Below are 25635 nucleotides of genomic sequence, written 5' to 3'. Positions count from 1 at the left end.
ACATGTAAACCGTACGAATTTAAGATACATTTGTTGTTTCCAAGTTTTCGGACAGGCAGTCTCCACCAGTTTTTCGCATTTCCAGTAACCACTGGTACAAGTGAACGCTTTCCTCATTGTGATTCATACTAGTATTGATTCATACTAGTATAGGACAAAAAATACAATAGTCCAGTCACAAGAAAAAGATCTCCTTTGAAGTTCTGTTACATAGCCATTCCTCACTTGATTTGGCACCCTTTTGAACGCCAAGAAACTTGAAGTCTAGGTGCTTTGTGTCCACGTTCAAGATGTGCAAGCTTTGAAGTTTGCGGATCAAGTCAGTCGGAAACTTTTTTCGCCAAATGGCTATGAAGAAATTTTCATGGAGGTCTACAGTCACAAGTTGCTGCAAAACCACAGAAGAAGCCAAGTTAGTGCTAGCCCAAGAAGAAGGTGATAACTCATTCCAAAGGTTCTCTCTGATCGATTTGGACAACCCCTGCTCGCGACACTCTCAGATGACCTCTCATTATCGCTCGCTGGATCAAGCCTCTACAAGTTCACCCATCAGAAGGTGAATGGTCACGTAGAGTTTCTCCTCGAGCAACTTCAATGAGGATTGAAGGTAGTCTGACAGCGCAGCCAATGGCCGTCACAGAGAGAGAGAGAGAGAGAGCTGGTTTCTCTAAATCCTTGCCATGAATCGTACCCGTTTTAGTCTCAATTGCCGAGTTCTCTTGTCGATTTTCCACTTTGGATCTGATTTTTTATTTTTAAAAAACAAGTCAGGTCGCATTATAAACTTTATTAAAAAAGCCACCTAAGATAAATTGCCCGATTAGGCAACAAAGTGAACGATTTTTCACTAGTATGACACTTTAGTGCTTTGAAAAAAAAAATTACGACACTTGTAATATTCTTACTCTTAAAATTTTCATTTGCCTCGGCAAAATCCATGGTCTGCATTCTCTTGTACTATTTTCAGCTTGGATGCACTCCGGTGACTAGGCTCACGAGGTGGCTCCTTTTTTTGACAGCGTGCTTTTTTCATGATAGCTGTCAGACTGATTTTAGGATATGAGATGGAATAGGTCACCAAGCTTATATGTTTAAGTGAATTAATTAATCCTGTATTAGATAACTATCGAAGGCAAAAAATTTTAAAAATAGTAAAGAAATTAGGTGACTATCCGTTTTTCCCTACGGGTGAGCTGGTCAAGCGATTCATTACACATGGCTTGCTTGGTCGAATCTTGACACCGGAATTTTCACCTTTGCGCGATTGAGGTGAAGAGGGAAACAAAACATGGTGCCCCTGGCATATTTAGACAGAATCACAACAATTGCTGGTGATCGGGTCTAGTTGCCTTCTCGGGCGGGTCGATTCACTCAATCATTTCCGACGTGAGGCTGAAGTAAGCTAGTTACTTGAACTATAAAAAGATATAAGGACAGGTTGATGGCCGTAATGCTTAGCTGTTGCCGATCCCCAAGACGCCTTTGGTTGAATGTTCACACTTAGTTCACCTTCTGCACTTCCTACATTCACTCCCAGGAGTAACAACCTTATTTAGTGACTATAAAGAGATGAATTTTTTGAGATAACTTCTCTGGTCAATTTGCTAGTGATGTCGGCCCAATGCCGAATGAGATAACATTTCTGATGTATTACGTTGAATTTAGTTGATTCAACCTCAAATTTGTATTTGGCCAAAAAAAAAAAAAAAAAAAACTCAATTCCTCTAAGTTCAACCTACCTTAATTCCGAACTTAATTTTTAATCTATAAGAACTTTTTCTTTTGAGATGGTAACTTTGTCAATATACAATGTTTTCATATATCCTATATTTGTCCCGACAAATTTATTGTCCAAATCTATGTAAGTCCTTCATGATTTTTTATTCCTTGGATAAAGATTGATTATATTGATGGACGTAACTTGCATTGTTTTTAGTATCTCCATTGTAATATCGATAGTATGATTTGAATATAAGGTAGATTTGTGTCAAGGAACAATCTCTAGGTGTGAAGGGCCGATGCAGGTTATAAAATCACAAGCGCCACGCCTGGTGTGTCATTGGGTTGTTGCATTCGCTTGGACTCTAAGTCACAAATGGTAAAAGGCATTCGTTTTCAGGGATAATGACAAAAAAAAAAAAAGACACTAAAATTTCCCACGGATGCCAATACCCCCAACTCTATTTCGTTTCGTTAATATTCTCAAATCTGTATCGATAACCAAATGTACCTTCTATCCACATGACCATTTGAAATTAGACCCACAGCGTGCATGGATGTTAAAACTCTAATGTGGCTATGCTCTTGGTCGACGTGACAGCATGCGTCCATTGCCAAGTTAGATCCATTTGTTTGAGATGGTCCACCAATGCAGTCACGTCAAATTTTCAGCAAGCATTATAAATTGATAGTCTAACCGAAGATATTTTTGGATTACTAGTACAAGTATATGGTATTGGTGAGATAAGAAAGAATTTAGGGTGCGTTTGGGAACCACTTTTGGGGAAAGTCTTTAGAAAAATGCAAAGACCTTTGAGTTAAAGTGTTTTTCAAAATGCAAACTGTGTTTGGTAAATTGTATTTTGAAAGTTCTTTGTGAAGTGCTTTAAGCAAAATGGTGTTTGGGAACTTACATTTACAAAGGAGTTTTGTGGTAAAAAAAAAATTATTAAAAGAAAAATTAAAAATAAAAATTGACCGGCAAGGGCGGTGGTCGTCGGCGACCTCGACGACCGCCGGCGACCTCGGTTCTTGGGGCAGCGGCGTTGCGCGGCGCTGTCGCGACCTCCGCGACCCCGGATCACAGGGCGGCGGGTCGCGCGACGCCGCCTCGACCTCCGGCGACCCGGATGCTGGGCGGCGAGGTCGCGCGGCGCCGCCTCGACCTCCGGCGACCCCGGATGGGCGGCGAGGTCACGCGACCCCGCCGCGACCCGGATCCCGGGCGGCGGGTCGCGCGACCCACATCTGTCGCCGCCTCGACCTCGGCACCGGATCTGGTCGCGACCACCGACCGGCGACCGAGATGGGTCACGCGGCCGACGAGCTCCGTGCGGAGGTCGCAAAGGCGAGCGACGGTTGCGCCGGCAACGCGCGACTCACGGAGGTCGCCCGACTCTCCGACGAAGATCGCCTAGGTCGCGGCGTCCCTGTATGCCGCTTGTTGGCCCGGAGAAGATGAATAGTGTTTCATCCAAGGGCACGCACTGAAAAACAAAAATTCTTGAGAACAATTTTGGAAAAGAAAAAAAGTGAACAAATGCCCGTGGGCATGCCGAGAAAGCTGAAAGCCCAAGGCGGTCCTCACTTGCCTTGGGCTTTCAGCCTTAAAATGCTTGCTTTGCCATTAAGTCCCTTCCAAAGTGTTTTGCCAAACACTCTTTTTTTTTTTTTTGCCCAAGGGGCTTTGGGAAGTGGTTCCCAAACGCACCCTTAGAGTACTGGTGTCCCACAAGAAAAAAAATATATAATTTGGAGTATTGGTACACAAGTATAAGGTTGATTTTGAAGCCCTACACATAAGACATGGTTCGTCGGGTACTATGTTATATGTCTTGACCTGCAGAAACGACATTCTATACTCCTGTATGCTCGTGACCTCCGGATGGTACTTTATACTCGGTTGAGATGTTTACTGTCAAACTCTTTTGACGTTTTTGGTTATGCTCGATTGATTTGTCCAATCGTGAGATATTATCTGCTTCTTGAATCCTAAATGTTGCCTCTTATTGTCGTCTAGATGAAACCTCCCTGGATAAGTTGGTTTTTCCTTCGTTAGAACGGAAAGTTTTCCGCCTACCTTGACTTTGATTGCATCTGTTAATATATATAACTTGAACAACGGCTCCTGATTTTTCTGAATTAGAAAACATATAGCTATCCGCACATATTGTGCCTAGTTCTAATTTCTGATGAGGTGAAAGCCAATATTCGAGAGACGCTGAAAAAGCCAGAGTTGCCAAGATCTCTTGCAAAACTGGAATTTGAGTGCTGTGATGTATGTTCTCAGAGTTGTTGTTCTCTCATCGCCGTTGTCAATTTTTCATTGTAATTTGACGGACTTCCTTTATGACAATTTGCTAAATCAATTGTATTAGCTATCTGCCCTGCTGGCGCTACCAATCATTATACTAAGTTTTCCCGGCCTTGTTTGGAAGAGCTTTCTAGTAAGCCCAATCATCTATTTATCCCCAACAATTTTGCTAAATTGCTTTATTGGGTTCTCATCTGTTTTGTAGTTGCAACGTCAATTATTGTTTAGCTTTATATACTTTAGATTTGAGATTCCATATTGTATATTCGCTGCGGCACAAAAGCCAAGAAACCGGCACGAAATGCTCAAGGAATCATGAACGCCGCAAGGCTAAACAGTCATGGTTAAATCGGAACCTAACGCAGGGAGAAGGTTCTTTTTTGAATGTGTCCAGGGCGGAAAAAGTTAGCCACCTATTGGCGTCGTTGTGCTTGAGCACTCTTGGAGGCTGATAATGAAACCACTAAATTGTCATGCCCTCTAATCGATTCGGATGTGGGCAATGCTCATGTGTATATTTATATTATCATACACATGCGAAATAAACAAATCTCGGTTATATCTTTAAATTGAAATAATCAAACAAGTAATCAAGATCTCTAATATGATATCTTGTCTCCAAAATAAAAGAAACCAACGCCACATCCAGCATAAATCTCCTTAAGTAATTGTAAAGATGAAGAAATCTAGGTAACATTCGAGTACGCTCAAAGCATCACCAAACATGAGATAAATTAGGATCACTATTGATCCACAGCAGTTTCCGTTAAATCTGGAAAACGTCATATCGTCCATGAATGGGCCCACATGCATATAAAAACGGCATAAATGCAAAATATTTATGACTAAATTAATCCAATTAAAAGACTTAAAACTGAATTGGCACTAATACAATTTTAGGAATTTTTTGGTACTTTTCCTCCAAAATTTGTAATAGCTAATTTGCCGTCTCCTTCATTTTCTTTTTCTTTTCTGGTGAAACATTTATTCTTTGTTTTTATAAATGGTGTTTCACCAGAATTTACTATCATATTTTTCAGTTAGAAGAACGACGGTTGTGGTTGGGATATGTTTATATTGGTATTGACGAAATGCGCCGACCGTTATATATGTTGTCCGTTGGACCAAAATTTTACTCTTTACCCTTCTGATTTGTGAGGTGCTGCACATGATGCTTTTTTTTTTTTTTTTTTTTTTTTTGGGGACTCAATAATTTGTGAGGCACCTCACATGATGCTTTTATTAGTTAAAAATTGCAAAACACTAAGCTTTTATTAATTGATGGTTAAAACACGAATTTTTAAAATACACTTTTAATTTTTTGACAAATCTAGTACATTAACTCCTTAACAAATATAATCCATTTTCTTGCTAATTAGAGTATTATCATATGATGTGATATAATTATTTAACTTGTGCAACACAGTACAATGTCTGGATAGATTAATCTCGCGACTCTTCTTGTGCAACACATGTGCAATGCGCATACAACTCACATGTAATGCACGGGTTGATTAATCTCCCATGGCGGAAGACGTTCCGGGGTGTGAGCCAAAAGCCGCAAAGGAGATGGACGACAAGGATCCGAGACTCGAAACAATATCTGTGGAGATAGCTGGGCACATACAAAAGGCCGAGGAGGCCATGATGGTGGACAACAAAGAGGCAAGATAGTTGTGTGGAACGGACAGGATGAACAACTTCCCCTTCGAGCACTCCGCATTGGATTTGCTGCTGCCAGTGAGTTCTTCGATTTTCGGAGCTTCATATCAAATATTATAACTTCAGCGATATGTTAGCTAATCTGGGCAACGAATTCAGGCTTGATTTCTCGAATAGGACCGTCAAAAATCATTTCGCCGACATTGAAGAAGTATTGGAGTCATTTCTGTGAAGTCGGCCGTGTCTTCAGCAGTTTTTATCTATCAATAATTTTTCATCATCAATTCAGTAAATGTAGAACAACAATTTACTCTTATTTCCTAGTTAATGAGCTTGTAGCATGAGATCTTTTGAAATATGCAGTCTTTGGGAAGATGAGTTTCCACTTGTCTTGACAATATGCAATTATGCATTGCAATTTCATCCAAATATTCAGAGTTTAACAATTGTATTCATGACAGTAATATATTTATATTAGTCTATCCATCAACTTATATCACATATAAGTTTAGTGAGATGGCCTATCAAATAATACATCACTGGTCACTGAGTTATATGTGAGTTTCTAATTACTCTATCCACATGTTAACACCCCTCGTGCAGTCATGTATGCCAAAGATTTAGACATACATTACAAATGTTGATGTATGAACGATCAAATACTTATTGCATAGGACGTAATATCATGGTTCTTCATTTTTGACAAAAATATGATAAACCTAAATTGAAAAGGTTTTCCTTTTCTCAAATTATCATAAATGAGCTTGCCTAGCCATTCGTAGGTGAAAATTTTTCTGTCACTTGGTATATTTCTTTATTTCCTTTTTTTTTAAACTATTTTATTTCTTGATTTGTCCAAATCGAAGTATAAAGAATTAGAACTATCATTCATGAGAACACACCAAAAAATTAAAGAAAAGTACACCCATTTTTCTTTCTAGGATTTTTTATAATGAGTAACGAATTGTAATGAAAATCATATCTTCCTATTATTAGTATTTATGTGGTGGACGAGAATAAGTTTGAAATATTCCCCTGTGATTCTTGATATACTCAAAAGAGTACTCAGGAAATGCTCAAGTCTTTTTTATTTAAAACTTGGTAAGTTGGTGAAACAAACAAGAAATAAGAACTATTTAACTCCTTCATAAATAGAAGTTTTTTTTTTGCTAATGACGGACAAATTAAATATTTAACTCGTGCAACACACGCGCGATGCACTAATATATTAATCCCATGGCTCTTCTCGTGCGATACACGTGCAACACTCGGGTAATGCACAGGTAGATTAATCTTGCAGCGGTGGGAAGAAGTTCCAGAATGTAAGCCAAAAGCCATTACGGAGATGGGCAGCAAGGATGCGATACTCAAAGCGACATGTACGGCGGTGGCTGGGCACATACGATCCGGTCTACAGGCCATGATGGCGTACGACAAAGTGGAGAGAGAGTTTCATTCTATCACTAATTTTCTTAATTATCAATTCAATAAATGCAGAGCAACAATTTACTCTTGTTTTTAGGTAAATAAGCATGTAGGATGAGACCTTTTGAAATCTCTAGTCCTTGGTAAGATGAGTTTTCACTTATCTTGATAATATTTAATTATATATTGCCATTTCATTGAAAAAATCATATGTTAACAATTACAATCACAACACAATATCTTAATATTCGTCTCCATCAACTAATATTTCACATAAGTTCTGTTTGATGGACTACGAAATAATAATTTAACGGTCACTGAGTTATATGTACATTTCAATCCACATGTTACTCCTCTCTTTCTCAACCTGCGCTCATGTATGCCAAAGATTTAGACATAATTCAAAACAACTGATGCTTTTACTAGTTAATGATTGCGAATTCGGCAGATTCCTTCAACGTCATGATAAATCTTGTAGATTAACTTTTTAGCAACCATCGAGCACCATCATCTGGATAAGGTCCGGCCCATTGAATTTCAAGGTCTCCGAATAGCTCTTCCGGATCTCCTCCTCCATTGGAGCTACTGCCTCGAAGAAGTCCTTGAGCACAACTCTGCTGCTCGCGACCTGCAATAGGAGATCGCTTAGGAGCCGCCATTTGTGCTCCTGGATCATGTTGAAGTCCGGCTCCCCATGGTGGAAGGGACCGATGGAGACTATCCAAGGCCGGTAGGCCTTTTCAATGATCTCTGATAGGCCCCGAGGGACGCTGAAAATGCAACAAGATTCTCATCCTGGAGCCCTGTTCAAGAGCGTCGGCGAATTCTGCATATTATCTGCCATTTTTTATAAGAAACTCTCATCGATAGGGATAACATGGTGAGCAGAACTTCCGTTCTCTGTGCTGTGGTTGCTGCAGGAGTCTGATTCTCTGGACATCTGCGCTTAGTTTCCGAAAACTATATGCTATTCTGGCGTAGATTCAAAGCTAAAATTTCGATCTTGCAGATGAGGAAGGTTTGGCTTCTCTTTTGTTCCTGACCATTAGAGAGTAGGCCATATCACTTAGAAGAGACAATATTAGTATAAAAAGACTTGGATTTGTTGTTCTTTTCTTGGGCAGTCAATTAGGGAGACGAAGACTTAAGGTTTTAGACAGGTTGAAGAAAGCGATAAAATTGGTTTTCTTCGTTGGCTAGGTAGTGAGCGATCTTAAATACGGTGAGGAAATAGGGCCAGCATGTATTCTTTTCCTTCCAAATTCGCATGAAGTCACCTAGTGCTCGATATGGGTCATCGTCATTTCCAGCCCATTTCAACGAACTTTCTGCTGAAAATCGTTCGAACCCTGACTTTGTTATATGCGAAGATTGGATGTCGCAACGGTGAATTCTGACATGAAATTTGTACACTTATGACAAATTTATTAAATTAATTTTTTGACCACTAAAAATCCCCAAACTTATACATTTATAATAAACTACTCTCCATTAATTTCCGTTAATTTTTTCCATTAAATTGCTGAGTTGAATAACATGTGGCAATTAACCAGTGAAATAGTTTGAGGTTTTACCCTTGGTTTGTCACCATGCACTAATTTGTAGTTTTTTGTGATATTAATCTAATTTAACAGAAATTAAAGTAAATTTGTTAGGATTTTTTTGTGGTTAAAAAATTAATTTGAGATAAATATATTATAAATGTACTAATTTAGGGATTTTTGTGGCATTAACCTAAAACTAATCCAACCAAAACTTTGAACAACACCCGTATCAGCTCATACAAGTTTCCACATGTTCAGACACGCAATTATAACCTAGAAAATGTAATCATGATCGAAGCTAACTCCTTTCCTAAACTAGCAACGAAAATGATCAGGAATTCACTTCTTCACATTGACAATGCTCCCACAAAATCATAAAGCCTAAACAATTCACAAAGGAGCAAGCAAAGGTACCGGATTTCTTCGCCGCCACACTCGCGGACCATGCCTACCGCTCCGTGATTGATGCAACCAAAACGTCACATTTAACCGAGAGACCATAACCCTCCTGCTCCTTACAAAGCGACAGTACTGACAAAATCAGCAATAAAAAAGATTGATTATGAAATCAAGACAAATCGTTGGAGAATTAGGGACAATGCATAACTAATGTAGAATTAGATAGAGGGGTTTCGAGATGGGTTCAGCTGAAGATGAAGAGCAAACCGGTGAGTTTGAAAACGCAACGAAAGAAAGTGAGCAGGAGCAGACAGCCATGGCCAATCCTCCCCTTCGATCAGATTTCCCGCATTCCCTTTCTAGATTTCATCAGTGGCGGCGCCCTGACGGCCTATAGGCGTAGGCTAATTTGGGCCCAAATATTAGGACCGGCCTTGACCTGGCCCACCGACCATCTCTGATGGCAAAACCGTTTCTCTTTTTCTTTTTCTTTTTGAGTAAAGAAACTTTCAAAATAAAGTACTGTTTGACCAATCTGATAATTAACTTTTAGATTTTCTTTAATTCATATATGACTCATGTGGGTGAGCGTGGACATTTGACCAAACCCGTGAGACCAATTTCAAGCACACGTGAGCTCGGCATGGATTTGCCCAATGAGCATGTCTAATTTTCGCTCAAACTTTATATTCCTTTGGGATAAATGTACTAAAATTCCTAAAACTTATCACAATGATGCATTGGAGTCCTAAAACCTTCCAAAAGTGTAATTAAATATTAAAACTTATCAAATTGATGCAATTAAGTCATTCCGTTAACTCCTTCAAACTTAACTATGGAAAATATTGATATTTTTTTCTCTATCATACGTGGCGATGACATAGCTTTTGAAAAGTTCATGAAAAGTTTTAGGATTTAATTGTACTTTTATGACATGTTTCAGGACTTTCAATACAATTATCCATATTCTTTTAATATTGTCAAGAATATAAAATCAACAAAATTTTCGTGCATTTTATGGTTTTCTTTTCTCTTTTCATTAAATACGCATGAACCTTTCCCTCATTTGATCTTTTTATCCAATTTATGTTTATTCGATCAAGTTCTTTGATTCATTCATTTGGCACAATAAATTCGACTACTATCAATTTTGTCTACTTGTCGATATTTTAACACAGGTGAGAAATTCGAATTTAAATAGTATATGTTACACATGTTCCACAAAAGAAAAAAGGTTTGTGATAAAAAATTTATTAAATATACCTGCCAAAACAAAACAAAAAGAAAATAAGAAGACGCTTTTCTTAACTTTTTTTGTGAACGTTAATAGCACGGACTCACGAACATTTTGCGCCGGCCCCTCCGCTCAGGTTCAGTACCAATATCCGAGTCCATAGTGAAAATAAGATGTTCCATTGGTAAAAGGGATGACCGGTTGAGATTTAAAAATCATTAATACAAGGTACAATCGTGTTCCCAATAGCTACGAGCTTTTCCCAAATTCTTACACCACACGATTTTTTTCCCCTTAAAGAGGACATTTGCAATACCATCATATTTACTTATTGGGAGCACACTTCATACCATAGAAGCTAGGGGTAAGCAAAAGAATCGAATCAAATCGAGAATCGTCTGAACCAGACCAAATCGACCAATTTTGGATAATTCCCAATTTCAAGTATAAAACTACCCATATATACACACACATACATACATACATACACATACACATACATACATACACATACATACATACATACATACATACATACATACATACATACATACTCGGGAATCGAACCAAACCAGTGGTTTGATTCCTGGGCGAGTCCAAGATCTAATAGATAGTTTCCACTTATTATTTCATGGAATTGACCCTTCATGGGCTGTTCTCAATTCCAAGAATGGGTTCTGGTCTATCTTGAAACTAATCACCCCTAATAGAAGCATTTATGTGGCTTTTATAGATCAAGAGGAAATCTTATTTGCCTTTTTTCATGGCACATATAAAATGGAGGAGAATTACCAAATCTTATTTGGCTTTTATTACAATTGTGCAAATTCAGTCAAGTACTTTTTTTTAATAATTCAGTTATAAACCTTTGGAATTATGCTAATTCAGTCCATCCAGCCGATTTTAGCCAGCTAGTGCCAATCGTCTGATCATTGCTAACATGAACAATTTTTTAATAATATTTTAATTAATTCAACTTTTTATTAATTTTTTGCTTTTTTTTTTTTTCTCTCTCTTTTTTTCCTCATTCTTCCTTCTTCCTCTGGCTAGTCACCTCTAGCCTCCGGCCTTTGGGTAGGCGTCAACCCCCATACATGGTCTTACGACTTTGCGAGACGTGTTTTTGGTAAGCAATTGCTTGGGCTTGGTCACTGCAACCCCCTTTGTGAGGAGGCACCCCTTCTCCCGAAGTTACGGGGCTATTTTGCTAAGTTCCTTAGAGAGAGTTGTCTCGCGCCCCTAGGTATTCTCTACCTACCCGCTAGTCACCACGGCCGGGGCGAGGGCCAGTGGCAACTTGCCAAAGGAAGAAGAAAGAAGGAGGAAATTTTTTTTTTTTTAAAAAAAAGGAAAAACAAATTATAAAATGTTTTCTAAAAAGTTTGAAATAAAATAAAAATTATTTAAAAATTATCCACGTCATGCTGGCCAGCCAAAAATTGAACAAATGGATTGAATCGGCTCAAGTACAAAAGGTTTTAGGACTAAATTGACCAAAAAAAATTTATGATTAAATTAACACAATTACAATAGACTCAAGACTTTTTAGTAATTTCCCCTTTTTCATGAAAAGTTTGTTAAAATTATATCTAAGAATTTGAGCTCATTGAAAACCTAAATCAAATTATGTGAGGACGCATTGGTTGCGATGTGGGTATGATGTTTGGTTATCGGACCATTAACGAAACATCTGACCACGCACCATTCGGACGCCCAACTAGTAATGATGTGAAAACGCGGCAAAAAATCGGTGTTGGAGTTGGTTTTGGAAAGGGGATGGTTTGCACTTTAATATATGTATATATGTTATATATTTGGGTATGTATATATATCTATATATATATATATATATATATATATATATATATATATATATCTACGGTGTTGAGCACGTAGTGTGGAGCACGCACTACACACGTGTGAGAAATTGAATAGATATGTAAGAAAAATAGTAGAGTGAGAACTACTTCAGAAAAGAAAAAAAAAAAGAAAGTAATTATTATTTTAGAGGAAAATTGTCTAGTCACTCCTAAACTTATTGTACGAATATCAATTTAGTCTTAAACTTTGCAATTTTGCCAATATAATCATAAACCTTGGCACAAAATTCCAATATAGTCTTTTGAACCAAATTTCTTTGGAAATCCCTAACGCGATTTCAAAGTATGCGTTACAATCGCAATTTATATTCAATATACAAAAATTAATAACTCAACAATCATTCAAAAGTATATGCTATCCAACTTCATGCATCAAAATTGGATCTAACATAGTTATTATATAGATACTAATCGTTTTAGAACATTCATGAGTAGTAATAGCTTGTAGATATGCTCTTCTAGAGATTCCTAATAGAGACAAAGCACCACTTACCCGAAATCTAGCTATCACAAATTCATAGTTTTTTTCTTTTTTGTCAAAAGATAAACTTTTCATTGCTAAAGATTAGGTGGATAACATAAGGTTCCAAGATCAAGAAATAAAATTAAACATAGTGAAGAGGGGGGACTCTCTTTCCAATTTGATGGTAATCCGTCTGATAAGTCTTAGCAATCCAGTCTGTGGCCTGATTTACAATTCTCAGCTCACACTTTAAAGAAACTCCATGTAATTGGCCCATTAATAATTTGCAGTCTTCAGTTATGGACCGGGCGGCCCAAGGTATTTCCCGTCGGCCCCTCACACACTCCACCGCTCAAGAATTGTCGGAGATAATTTCCACATGCAGAGTTCTTCGCACCACCTTATAATCACGTATAGTTGAAATCATCATAATATTCGACAAAGATAACTCCAAAATAGAATTACCAATATGCCCTTAGTGTTCTAGGCCAACTCAAATACCTCCAAAATATCATTGCTCAATGTTATAAATTCTCCATCTCAGAAATCAGCTCTAAAGAGACTTACTTCATTGCGAGAATGCCCACAAATTTTATTTTAGTCAATAAAAAACTGATAAAATGTTGAAAATAATGTGTGTGTATATGGATATTTTTTAATCAATAGTGGGGGAAACTCGAGCCTTCGGAAACTTCTACCACATGCACAATGACTACCCCATAATTCCATGCGGCGAAGTTCAAATTTCCAAATACTCGTATTTTCTCATTAATTTAAAAATTCTCAGAAAATAGCAAAAATTAAGAAAATTCTTAAAAAATCACTGAACATAAGAAGCCCCCGCACGAGCGAAAGACAAATTCTAGATTCTACAATTCCAATATACCAAACTTGAGACCTCCATAATTCCTTCGTCCGAACTCCGTTTTGGACCAATCAGGCATGGATGGGAACTGTACACAACGTACTTGAAACATTCGACAATTTCGAGGCAAGGTTGGCTGGTCGTGGTTCAAGTTCCAGTCTCTGCGTCCACAATTTCGACATCCTTTCTCCCCAAGAGCGCAACCAAATCGCACCAAATTAGCATCGTGGGAAACCGTAACTCGATGACTGATCCAAGAATATGCTCACGAGTTTTCCAGATTCCCGCTAGACAAGTCGCAAAGATTCATCATAATTTCTGCTTTTCCAGACAACCCACGACCAAAAAGTCGTGTCATCGGAATCCTACTCGAGGAATTTGCGCGGCATTTCTCGACGACTACTAATTTGTTGGCACGACCAAGACAGTTTCTTGTGCCAAGACAATTTCGCCGGAGATGCTTGAATTCAGGCACTTATAAACTCTTCTCAGTTGGGGAGAATCACAGTAACAATTCACCGAGAATTAAACCCTATTTAGAATTAATATCTCCCCAACAACAACCGAGACAAAGATAATAACAACACGAATTTAACGTGAAACCCAATGATAGAAAAATCACGGATCACCAAAAAATTTCTACTAATCACTAAGAATAGTAGGATGTACAAAGTGTTCTCCTCTAACCACATGCAAGAATTCAACATAAACAATACAACTATATTTATTTACCACAAAGGTGAATTAAAATAAACAAAGCAAAGGAACCCTAGTCACGATTAGAGAATTTAGAGAAGGTTCTCAACGAACAAAACCGATTAGTTCATAGTCTTCAGTGGACTAACATTTTGTCAACGTTTGGCCTTCTAATCGAGATGAAATCGCAATCTTCATTCTCTCCTCCTTCCGTGCACCTCTCGGTGAGATCACTCTCTGTTCTCTCTCTCTCTCTCTCTCTCTCTCTCTCTCTCTGTGGCACACCACGAAGCAGCCCTCTCTTTTTCTTTCTTTGACTTTTCTTCCTTATTTTTTTGTTCTATATTAATGTCAGCTGGGCCCAAGAGGCGGACCCAGCCAACATTCTCTCACCAACCTCACCAAACAAATCGGCGGTCGCCCATGCCGCATCATTTCTGTTGGTGATCTTGGAAGGCCAGTCACAAAATCCACAGTAACGTGTTCCCTGCATCCGTTAAGGGACTGGAAGAGGTTGCAATTTGCCTGATGGCCTCTGATGCTCAATTTTTTATCTGTCGACACTCGAGGCATTTAGAAACGAACTCCGCAGTCTCCCTTTTCACGTCGTTCCACCAGAAATTCTCCCGTAAGTCTGCAGAATTTAGTGCTGCCAGGATGCACGGGGTAGTTGGTGCTATGAACCTCGGTCAGCACCTTGAGCTGATTAAGTCTCATCAATCAAGGTTGACATCGACTCTAAGAGATGATAACAATCCTCCGGGCCGTGGTAAACTCGGCTGCTTTGTTTGAGTGTCCAAAGCCACAACACCGCCCGTTGTCTTTCTGCGAGTAGCGTCTGCTACCATGTTTACTTTCCCTAGGTTTTATTACTTCAGAAGATGTCATCAACTATCTTCTCTGAATCATGTTAAGTGCACGAAGGTACACTTCAGGCTTTTTCTGATGGTGAAGACTCCACATCTCTCATTGTACAGGCTGTATCTTGATTTCCAAGACAAATGCTAAAACTCTAAGTTATGTATGCGATAGTTTTGCTAATATAGCCTAAAAAGATTTGAACTCACAACCTCACATTTTGATTCTTTTGTGAAATTTTGTAGGAACACGATCTTCTATTTTAAAAACTTAAGTCGTTAGATAAAAATGTGGTTTAGGCTCCATTTATTTCTCGTAAAAAAAGTGATCTGGAAAATATTTTCTTAAAATGACCTCTTGTATTGATTGAAATAATCAATCATTGAAAAATATTTTCAAATCAATAACAATTAATGTCTAAACATTCATGTTAATGATGAAAATACTTTTCGTTCATTTATTTATAGGTGATACAAACAATTATTTTTAAAAAATGTTTTCTAAATCATTCATTTTTCACGAAATAATATTCTAATACTTTCTCTTTTGCAAAGAGAACCGGGGCGTGAAGCACTTGGCTGATGGAAACCCCCTTAACTATCAAATCTTGCAATTGTATCTTATAACTCCTTCCGTCCAGCAAAGCCATTCTATACGGTGCCTACGAATTTGGAGTTAGGGTAATCGCACAAATCTTCAATAGGAATCTTAGATGGGAGGGATTTAGAAAGTCATGGAAAGCCATTGATAGCTTTAACCATCCTAGCTGCAGTAGCTACTTCCGCTGTTACATCTTAATAGCGTGAGCCACACTCGTTATATTGAAATTTGAAAACATGCACTATAATGACATCACTTCTAAAGAGATAAATTTTTAAGTATATAACTTTATAAGCATGTTTTCATCGGCCACCAATGCAATTTCACCATATACATTTTCAGCAAATACTGCATATAATCTCATTATTGAACTACTAATTGCATTGTTGGTGAGTTAATATATAAACAAATTCTCAATATGAACTGTGAGTAACTTTAGGACTATTAAGATTTTTGTACCCATAGATGTAAAAGTTCAACATTCTTTTCTACAATTAGAAGTAGTTGATCTATTACTAGGAACTTATTTTCCTCCTACATTGATTATATTAATGACCCACAATATTTTCTTGGTTTATCTTGCATATAGGCATCAGATTGGCATATCAAAGTCACTTGCATTTGTCACATTGAATATGAAAGATTAATTACATTTTAGGGCTCGTAAAATACTTCAAGTTAGTTTTGGCCAAAAAAAGAAATACTTCACGTTACCATCAATGTTTGTGGTAGTAACACTTGATCTTGTTCTATTATAATTTGAGATATCCTCAATTTTGGCCCGACTCTTCTTTAAAATAAAGAATTGCCTATAAAAGGATCTAAGCCCTATTAGAAATTTGGCAATTATCCCAAACACTATCAGTGTAACTTGATCTCTCCACAAGCAAACATAATCTCCATAGAAGTGTCAATATATTACCTAACCTGAAAATCAAATCATCTACGGAGATTAGTGTTGCAATGGGATATATTCAAATTTTCGCCAATAATGTTTGGTATAGGAGGCCTAAATATATATAATTATCCATGCAAAGATAAAGAATAGCGCTATAGAATGCCAGCAAGCGTTCTTCTTCACCGTGACTTTTGTAGTTCCCTCTCCAATTTTGTGAACCAATCTTTTAATTTCCGCTCCGAATACTAAAAGACAGAGAAGATAAAAGCTATAGCACAAGGTGCACACCATGCAAAATCTGGAATCACTTCACTGCTTTATTACTGACAAGAGACCAAGTTAAGAAAGAAACCGGAGGAAAATATGACCAAGGTGCGTTCCTTGATCTTGTTCAAACGCTAGCAAATAACTTGCTAACTAGCCAAATCATACTACTACAAAGATAGTTAATGATCCTACATAAATTTCCAGCCTGTGAGTCCATGTACTTGCCCATTTGAACCCTGGACGAGAAAATTGTGGATCTCTCTAGTTCTTCTACAACCTCTCTAACCTTTTTTGTCTTTTGGATAAAATTTTCTTGAACAAACGAGGTCTTACTCAATAAGATGGAGGCCAGTAATTATCCATCTCCATGCAATTCTCCATTCCCAGGTACCGATTGCCTCCCACATTTGCATGCCCCATCTCTCCACCATACCCACCTGCTTGATCTCCAACAAGAGCAGTGCTACTGCTCATCATGGTCGAGCCAACAACCATATCTTGGTGGCTCATGGCTGGGCCCGGCGGCGCTTGCATTACCGGCCTCAGGACCGGCTGCGAGGTGGCACCCCCCAGATTCAAGTTCAGCCCAGATATCGTGAAGCAACCCCCGGAGGTGCCCGTGGGGTTGAGCTGCGGTGGCATTGGTTGGTTCACACTCATCGCCCCACTCCTCAGGACCCGATTGATCTCAGCCAGGTCGGCCCCATTCATGTAGTTCCTGCCAAGGAACTGGAAGTTCTCTGGCGGCATCATTGTGGGCGGCATGACGCTCGACCCTATCTCGAGGCTGTAGGGAGGGACGGCCCGGGATTGGCTGGATGGGTACTTCTTCGCACCAGCGCTCTTCTGGAAGACGCGGCAAACCACCCATTCGTCCTGTGGGATATCATTGCATATGACGTGGAAAATATTTAGCAAATACTGAGATGCGTGAGACGTTATTTTTTGCAAACTTCTTGTGATTGTGATTATTGCCTCTTAGGAGGAAATTCATGAACTTACTTTGTAAATGACGTTATTCTCTTCCCCACACAGAACTGTGAAAGACTCTCTCTCTCTCTCTCTCTCTCTCTCTCTCTCTCTCTCATGTTCTATGCAAATACTAGTGAGCTTTTACCTTAAGGAGGTAACTAGATGGATCCTTCTGTTTTTCCTCAATTTGTTAATTGAACTTGATGCCATTTGAGTGCAAACATCGCTAACTCCTTTTTTCCTGAGTTGATAGCGACTCTTTCTCTTTCTTTTCCTTATTGATATTCGATTTGTAGCCGGTTTAGATTTTCTAGGGCCAGATTTTCTTTCCTAGACTTAGCGATCTTATTTTCCTTATAAAGAGGCTTAAAGAAAAACAAAGAAGTAAATAAATGAGCTGTGCTTAGTGATTAACATGGCGTGTACTTCCGAGGACAAACTCGCTCTTATATATTTTATCAAGATGTGATTGCAAATATTTGGTTTATTAAGAATTTCATTCCTTAATTCTGTGAAATGCGTGGGTTAACCCTAGTCCTTCATAGACATAACTCGATATAATTCCTAAATATTTTAAAACATATCTTAGAATTTTCATATGTACATAGAAACATGCATATGTGGATCTTACTTATGCGTGTACAAGATAACCTTTCAACATCACTTATTGCCCCCACAAAACTTGGGGTTCTCAAATAAGGCAGCACAAATCTATTCGAAAAAACGGATATAAGTGATCATTACTATTTCTGGAATAGGGTGTGCGACGAAAGACTAAAATGGGTGAATTGATAGTTATGAAAGTTAACCTCTCAAGAAAAGTGTTAGTCTTATAATTAGTCTCATGCATAAACACGACAGGCAAATACTGAGATATGTGACACGTTATGTGTGACACCAAAATTATATTCATGGCACATCTAACGATATAAATTTCCAACTTGCTAATATCTTTTAAAATTAGAGGATTTGAAATGGGTGTGTGCAAAATATTCGAAAAGGAAAATACTTGTTATTTTTAGTTCTCAGCATCTTTTTCATCTTATTCTAGTTCATATTTTTTTAATATTAAATAGAAGCAAAGGTTGATCTGCACATACGGATGAAGATTATAAAAGACAGCACTTGGATTGGTGGGCAAATTTGATGCATATGTAATAGATAGTGGAGTATATTGATCTAAGAAAAACCATGTAAACCTAGCTGACTTAGAAAGATGAATGAAGTTTCGTCATCTCAAGTTTGTTCTTACAAGCTAGGGTTACAAACTTGAGAATTTAACGTTTTCTTTAGGTTGTAGTTCCGACACGCATGAATTAATTTGGTGATAAAAATGGATATTACCTTGGCAGTTCGGAAAGCCGACTTTGAGTGAATGCGATACTCATGCATGACCCAGTTGCTTTTCTCTCCTCTAGGGGCTCTCCCTTTGTAAAAGACCAAGGTCTTCTTCATGCCAACCAGCTCGGAGGTGACACTATTGAAGATCTCCTTGTCCTTCCCTGTAGTTTTCCAGTAACCGGTGTTGGTTGCTCGGTTCGTTCGCACCCCGGTCGGGTATTTCCGATCTCGTAGGCTGAAGAAATACCACTCTTTCTCCCCCATTTTAGCCTTTGCTGGTTGAGAGAATAGCATCAGAAAAGAAGTCATTATTTCAGTTTGATGAACAGGAGGAGATTTTCTCTCTGTACTGGTAATGAAACCATTAAAATTGAGAGAAAAACAATACTAGTTAACTTTTTTTTTTTCACTCTTCATTATACTGCACAAGATGTTAAAAGAGCATGGTCTATAAACATCATGAGAAAAGGGCTAGCTGCTGGAAAACTGGCTATGAGGTTTCTAGGGCAAAATCCTTGATCGAAATTTTAAGTCGGAGCTTAGGATTCTGGATCCCTCCTTAATTACTTAAAACCACCATCTTGCATCATTGTGAGAAAAATTCAAAACTATGGATTCATAATATGGACAGAAGACTAAATTACGAAATAAATTCTCTACGTATATGACAAAGCGAGAAGAATTCCTCACAAAAACTATGAAATTTTGGAAACTGTTGCGTTCTTGAAGCGTGAAACCATCAGAAGACAATAGATAAGCGAGGGCTTTGAGTCAAGAGGGTACCTGGGAGTTCCCAAGGCTCAGATTTGTTGAGATCCACATCAGTAATCGCTCTACCAGTGAAATTAGAATCCGATATCTTGTTCATCAGATAGTAAGTGATGAGCTCTTCATCAGTGGGATGAAACCGGAACCCCGGCGGAAGATTATCCTCCTTCTTTTCTTCCATGTCTCGCTTTCCTTATTGCTTCGCTACGACTTCCGCTTCAACTCTTACCTATAGAGCATCAAAAACTACAACAAAATTAAAAATGAAAGGTAAAATCAATCCAAAGGAGAAAAAGAAAAATCTAGGGTTTCTTTTCCCCCTTTCTTGAACATGTTGTAAGAAGTAATGGATCAAAAAATCTGGCCTAAGTCATGGAAAGTACAATAGCAAAGAGGTGACTTGCTTGGGAAAGATGAAGTACTTGATTGGGTTTTTGGATACTTCTTCAGATCAATTTAGACGAAGCTAGGGCAAACCAAGGGAAGAGAGAGGGCGGTCAAGGCGTGCATTGGACTTTAATTGGAGGCTATATCTCTCTTGCTTACGTGCAATTTATGCACAAGAAGGTTTGAAATTTATGCTTCTCTCTCGTGAATAAGACGAGAAGGGGGTGTGTCGATGAAGTTCCCACCTAATTCGGATCGTCATGGACAAGATAACGTGGACTGACCAATGTCTTCGATCGGTGTGAAAGCGAATGGTGAGAGACGGAGGCATGATTAGGGTAATCGAAATCATGCACCTTCCCACTTGTCAAATAGCTATAAATTAATGGCAATAATATAGCTTTGTTGATGTATTTTGCATGGAGGTGCGACGACGGTGATTTATCGATTGGTAATGAACGGATAATATGAGATAGTCGTGCCCAAAGTTGGGAAAAGTGTGCGAGAGTAAACTACAATCAATAAGAAAGAGCATTACCTAAATGCAGAACAGAAGGAAAGATCATAACGACTTATATACCTCACTAAGGATCAGTGCATCATATGGCAAATCGTATTCTATAAAACTTGATCATTAGAGCAATTTGAATCTTGTAAGTAATAGAAGGAAATACCTTTTTTTCCGCTTTCCACAGGGGTTGACCTTGTGACCTATGAGACGTAGAAATAAATGCAACACGTCTATGTTCCCTTCTTTTACTAACTTACAAAGAGCCATGAAAATGAACCTTTTCAATACAAAATGGCATTAAGTGAGTTTGATTACCTCTAATTGCACACATTTTAAGGGTCCACTCTTGATTTAAAATTATTCATTGCCTTACCCATTTCTTTCTCCATTTGAAACAAAATTGTTTAAGTTTCTTACATTTTTCCTCCTTTTTTTCTCCCCTCTTTAAAAAATAAATAAATAAAAACAGAGATAGTTTATTTGGTTTAAAATTATTCATTGAAAACTAACTTATTATCGTGTTAATGAGTTGAATATTTATTTATGTTTTTTGTACTAGGAAACTATTATTCAAAAAATAATGTAAGCACAAGAAAGAGTGAGGAGAACCGATAACTTTAATATGTGTCATTATGTTGTAGTCCATGGATTTTAATCGTTCAACTTTCATTTTATTCAGTGAATCTAATAGTTCTATTTTTACTTATTTTTATGCCATCATTGCATGGTGTTTTAAAAGATACTTTAAAAAGTTAAAAATATGACAAAATTGAGTATATAAAAAATTCTAAAAACATCAATTAGTGTCATGCAAATGCAAAGATAATGCTCCCCAAAAGATTATAACATAGAAATGGTGTAATTAGCTTTTGGACAAGAAATTATGGCAATTGTAATTGCATTATAAGAGAACTCATTCAAAACATTTGCAAACGCATGTTTTTAGCCAATTCTGAATGCATCAAAATTTCCATAGAACCATCAAAGAAAAGAAAATTATTCTCAAAGTACAAATGTGCAAATATAATGACTAGTTGCATATGCAACTTAATAAATGATATTGTCCATTTAGCTGCTTGACTCCTCTCAAAAAGCTACTCTCTTGAAGAAAATATTTTTACTTGAATCAGATAATAAAATATATTAATTACATCAATAAGAGAGTCATTATTTACCTACAACATATATATATATATATATATGTATGTATGTATATATATCAAGGAATAAATTTCAAAGGCATAGTACAAGAAGCTCCAACCTTAAAATACACCTTGTAAGTTGAATAGTTGCATGCTTGAGTCCTCTGTGCCTACTATATTTCACCACCATGAATTCCAATGATCTTTGAATGTGAATTTGATTTGAGATCTTTGCCTTTCGATTTATATGTCTATTTATTATGGCCATAAACCTTACAAGTACCATATCTCTACCCCTTGTAAACAATCTCAAAAGAAGAAGGATCACAATGTATAGAAGTTGCTTCTGCTTTAGTTTTTAAAATACTTTTATGAGATCCAGCTAAGGGCTCATATAAAAGAGGTTCACTTGCTCATACAAATTGCTTAATATGCTTTCAAACAACTTCCTTTCTGAAAAGTGGTCAATCTCAATACCTCCTTCCCAACTCATGAAGTAGTTGTGAAAATCTTTGACCAAAAAAAGGTAGTAGTGAAATTCAATCATCTTCATATTTTGGTTAATATCATGATCCAGAAAAGACCTTATATCAAGTCTCAATTGTCAATTAATTATATCTAGAGGGAAATTATTGGAAAACCTAATCATATTTCATGTGCACATGGAAGGCTCATGGATTGCATCAATTGCCCAGTACAAGCTGGTAGCTTAACTCTACTTTTAGCAATCTCATTTTGCTTGTGGAGCTTATCTAAAGCAAATTTGACGCCCAAGTAATCAAGTACCTGAAAAGAGGAATATGAAGATGAGGAATGCTTACCTTTTCACTTGACAATTTTGTTTTGAATTCTTGAAATCGATTCTCAACTGTAAGGCATATTTTCTTTTCACCTTGATTAAATGCCTGTTGAAACTTGTAGATATGCTTTACAAGTCTTGAAGTAACACGATTCCCAAAATGCATGTGCAAGTCTATCCAAGTAGATACAAAAAAACTCTTTGAAAGGAAGCGCTTTATTTTCATGTAATTAAGGACCAATAGTTTTTCCTTACAATGATCTTCACATTGCCTAATTTTTCATCATTTGCAGCTTCCCTATTGAAGTTCAAAGCCTTGGACCGATCAGACATCAAAAAAAAATCTCAATATGTTCTTTATGCAAACTAAGACTTGCATTTTAACCACTCCCCTATGGTGGTCAAAGTTTTAAATCCAGTCCATCGAAGAAAGCCTTTCAAATTCTTCAACTTTTGGATGGATCATCCTGATTTCATTCCAATTGTCAACCAAGTTTGGGGGATGCCGGATGAGGGAGTGCCCATGTTCGGAGCGGTGTGCAAGCTCAAGGCCCTCAAAGGTCGCCTCAAGAATCTCAATAATGAATCCTACTCCAACATATCCATCAGGACTTCTAAAGCGAGGGCTGCGCTCTGCACTACTCAACTTGACCTTCAGCAAGACCCGTACTCTGTTGCCCTTGCAGAATTGGAAAAGTCTCAGCGGTGCACCTTCTTGGACTTGCGCTCTAAAGAAGAATCATTTTTCAGGCAGAAGTCCAGAGTTAAGTGGCTAGAGGAGGGAGACCGCAACACCAAATTTTTTCATCATTATGTCAAAAAAAAGGCAAATAAGAAATAGAATTCTTTCGGTTATGGATGCGTCAGGTGTCCAAATCACTGAACCGGAGCTTGTTCATCAGTATTTTGTTAGACACTACCGGGATCTTTTGTCGCCACGGCTTAGTCATGGGAGACCCTCGGTTGGGGACATCGGGAGGCTATCCAGGTTTCCCGACCTCGACCAGTTAGCTTCCTTGATCGGCCCGTTTCTGACTCAGAGATCTGTGATACGGTTTTCTCGCTAGCTAGAGGAAAAGCACCTGGACCTGATGGTTTCACAGTTGAATTCTTTAAGCATAACTGGGAGACGGTGGATCAGTTGGTTATATCGGTAGTGAAGGAGTTCTTCATTTCGGGTAGGCTCTTAAAGGACATTAACAACACCATATTGGTCCTTGTACCGAAAACCCCGAATGCGACTATTGTGGATGATTACAGACCAATCGCCTGTTGTAATACCATCTACAAATGCATCACTAAAGTCATGGCCAATCGGGTTGCTACAATCCTACAAAATGTCATCGGCCCTTCCCAGAGCGCATTTGTTAAAGGCCGGCGAATCGAGATAATATCCTACGGCTCGGGAACTCTTTTAAAGCGCTTTCACATCCAACCTTACTTACCTAAATGTGCAATCAAGGTAGACTTCAGAAAAGCCTATGACACAGTCGACTGGGACTTCATTGAGACTGTCCTTCAGGCCTTCGGATTCCCTAATCACTTGACCCGGCTCATCATAACGTGTGTGAGGATCCCTAAATTTTCCATTGCTTTGAATGGGGAGTTACATGGGTTTTTTGCCAGTGGTCGTGGGCTTCGTCAGGGAGACCCTCTATCTCCCTACCTATTTACATTGGTCATGGAGGTACTATCAGGTATTCTCACCACTCGCTCTTCGATGCCGGAGTTCAAATATTACTGAAGATGCAAATCGACCAACCTTACACACTTATTCTTTGCGGATGACGTCTTCTTGTTTTGTGAAGCCGACTTGCCTTCAGTGAAGCTATTCAAGGAAGGTCTCCAAATATTTTCTGATTGGTCTGGATTGGTTCCAAACACAAATAAGAGCGAAGTCTACCTTGCGGGAGGTTCACCTTCTTTAAGAAACCAAATCCTTCTTACCCTTGGTTTCCTAGAAGGAAGACTACGGCTCGCTATCTCGGGGTTCCCATCATCACTTCCCGGATCAGCAAGGCGGATTGCTGCGTGCTAGTCAACTGCATCACTGCGAGAATACAATCTTGGACCCATTGCTTCCTCTCCTTCGCCGGTCGGCTACAATTGATCAGGTTAGTCCTTCATGCCATCCAAGCATACTTGGGCTAGTGTCTTTATTTTACCCTGCAATGTCTTGGATCAAATTGAACGAATACTTAGACAATTCCTATGGAAAGGCCCGGAGTTGGGAAGAGGGGGTGCAAAGGTCTCCTGAGAGGACGTTTGTTGCCCAAAAGACGAGGGGGGCCTTGGGATCCGAAGGCTTTGGGAGTATAACAAGGCCGCCATGTTAAAACATATCTGGATTCTGTTTGCCGATAAGGAATCTTTATGGTGCAAATGGATTCACTCGACCTTCTTAAGAAGGGCAAATTTCTGGGTGGCCAAAAAGCCAACCTGCTATTCGTGGGCCTGGAAGAAGATCCTCCAACTCAGGACTGAGTGTCGAAGCTCCTTCTATTGGAGAATTGGGAATGGTTGCTCGGTATCCCTCTCGGTTTGATAACCGGCACCCAGGGGGCCCTTTGAACTTGTACTTTTCGGACTCGGCCATATATGTATCCGGCCTTCCTAGGCGAAGCATGTGGCGGACCTATTCACTAATTGTGGAGCTATGATTAAGGGTCTTGGACTCTTGGGCGGATCCCCTTCCCACCCTCTCCCACTCTTCCGATCGTTTCGGCTGGAAGGGAAATACCTCCCATCTCTTTACGGTGGCTTCGGCGTGGGATTTGATTAGGAGGAGGAAGACTCGGGTCTCCTGGCACACATTCATTTGGAACAACTCCATCACTTCAAGGTACCAATCTAACCTTTGGCTTATTGCTAAACGCAGGCTTCCTACCCAA

General features: G+C 38.6%; 1 protein-coding gene across 3 annotated transcripts; it reads right to left on the bottom strand.

Moving 5' to 3' along the window:
* Positions 1-16847: 16847 nt before the first annotated feature.
* Positions 16848-20480, bottom strand: LOC104437247 (protein CUP-SHAPED COTYLEDON 1). 3 transcript variants are annotated; one of them, XM_010050160.3, is made up of 4 exons: positions 20328-20480; positions 19921-20134; positions 19141-19412; positions 16848-17700 (listed from the first exon to the last, which is right to left on the bottom strand). In XM_010050160.3, the coding sequence occupies exons 2-4, from the start codon at positions 20084-20086 to the stop codon at positions 17158-17160; spliced, it is 981 nt and encodes a 326-aa protein (XP_010048462.2). In that variant the 5' UTR covers positions 20087-20134; positions 20328-20480; the 3' UTR covers positions 16848-17157. The 3 variants fall into 3 exon arrangements, with proteins under 3 accessions (XP_010048462.2, XP_010048463.2, XP_010048464.2); XM_010050161.3 differs by having other exon boundaries at positions 19921-20151; positions 20328-20474; XM_010050162.3 differs by having other exon boundaries at positions 20310-20464.
* Between the last annotated feature and the right edge of the window lie 5155 nt (positions 20481-25635).

Source organism: Eucalyptus grandis, chromosome 3 (genome assembly GCF_016545825.1).
Source record: "Eucalyptus grandis isolate ANBG69807.140 chromosome 3, ASM1654582v1, whole genome shotgun sequence".
NCBI lineage: Eukaryota > Viridiplantae > Streptophyta > Magnoliopsida > Myrtales > Myrtaceae > Eucalyptus > Eucalyptus grandis.
Note: the sequence above shows the minus strand (reverse complement) of the source record. Positions and strands in the feature narration are given on the sequence as shown.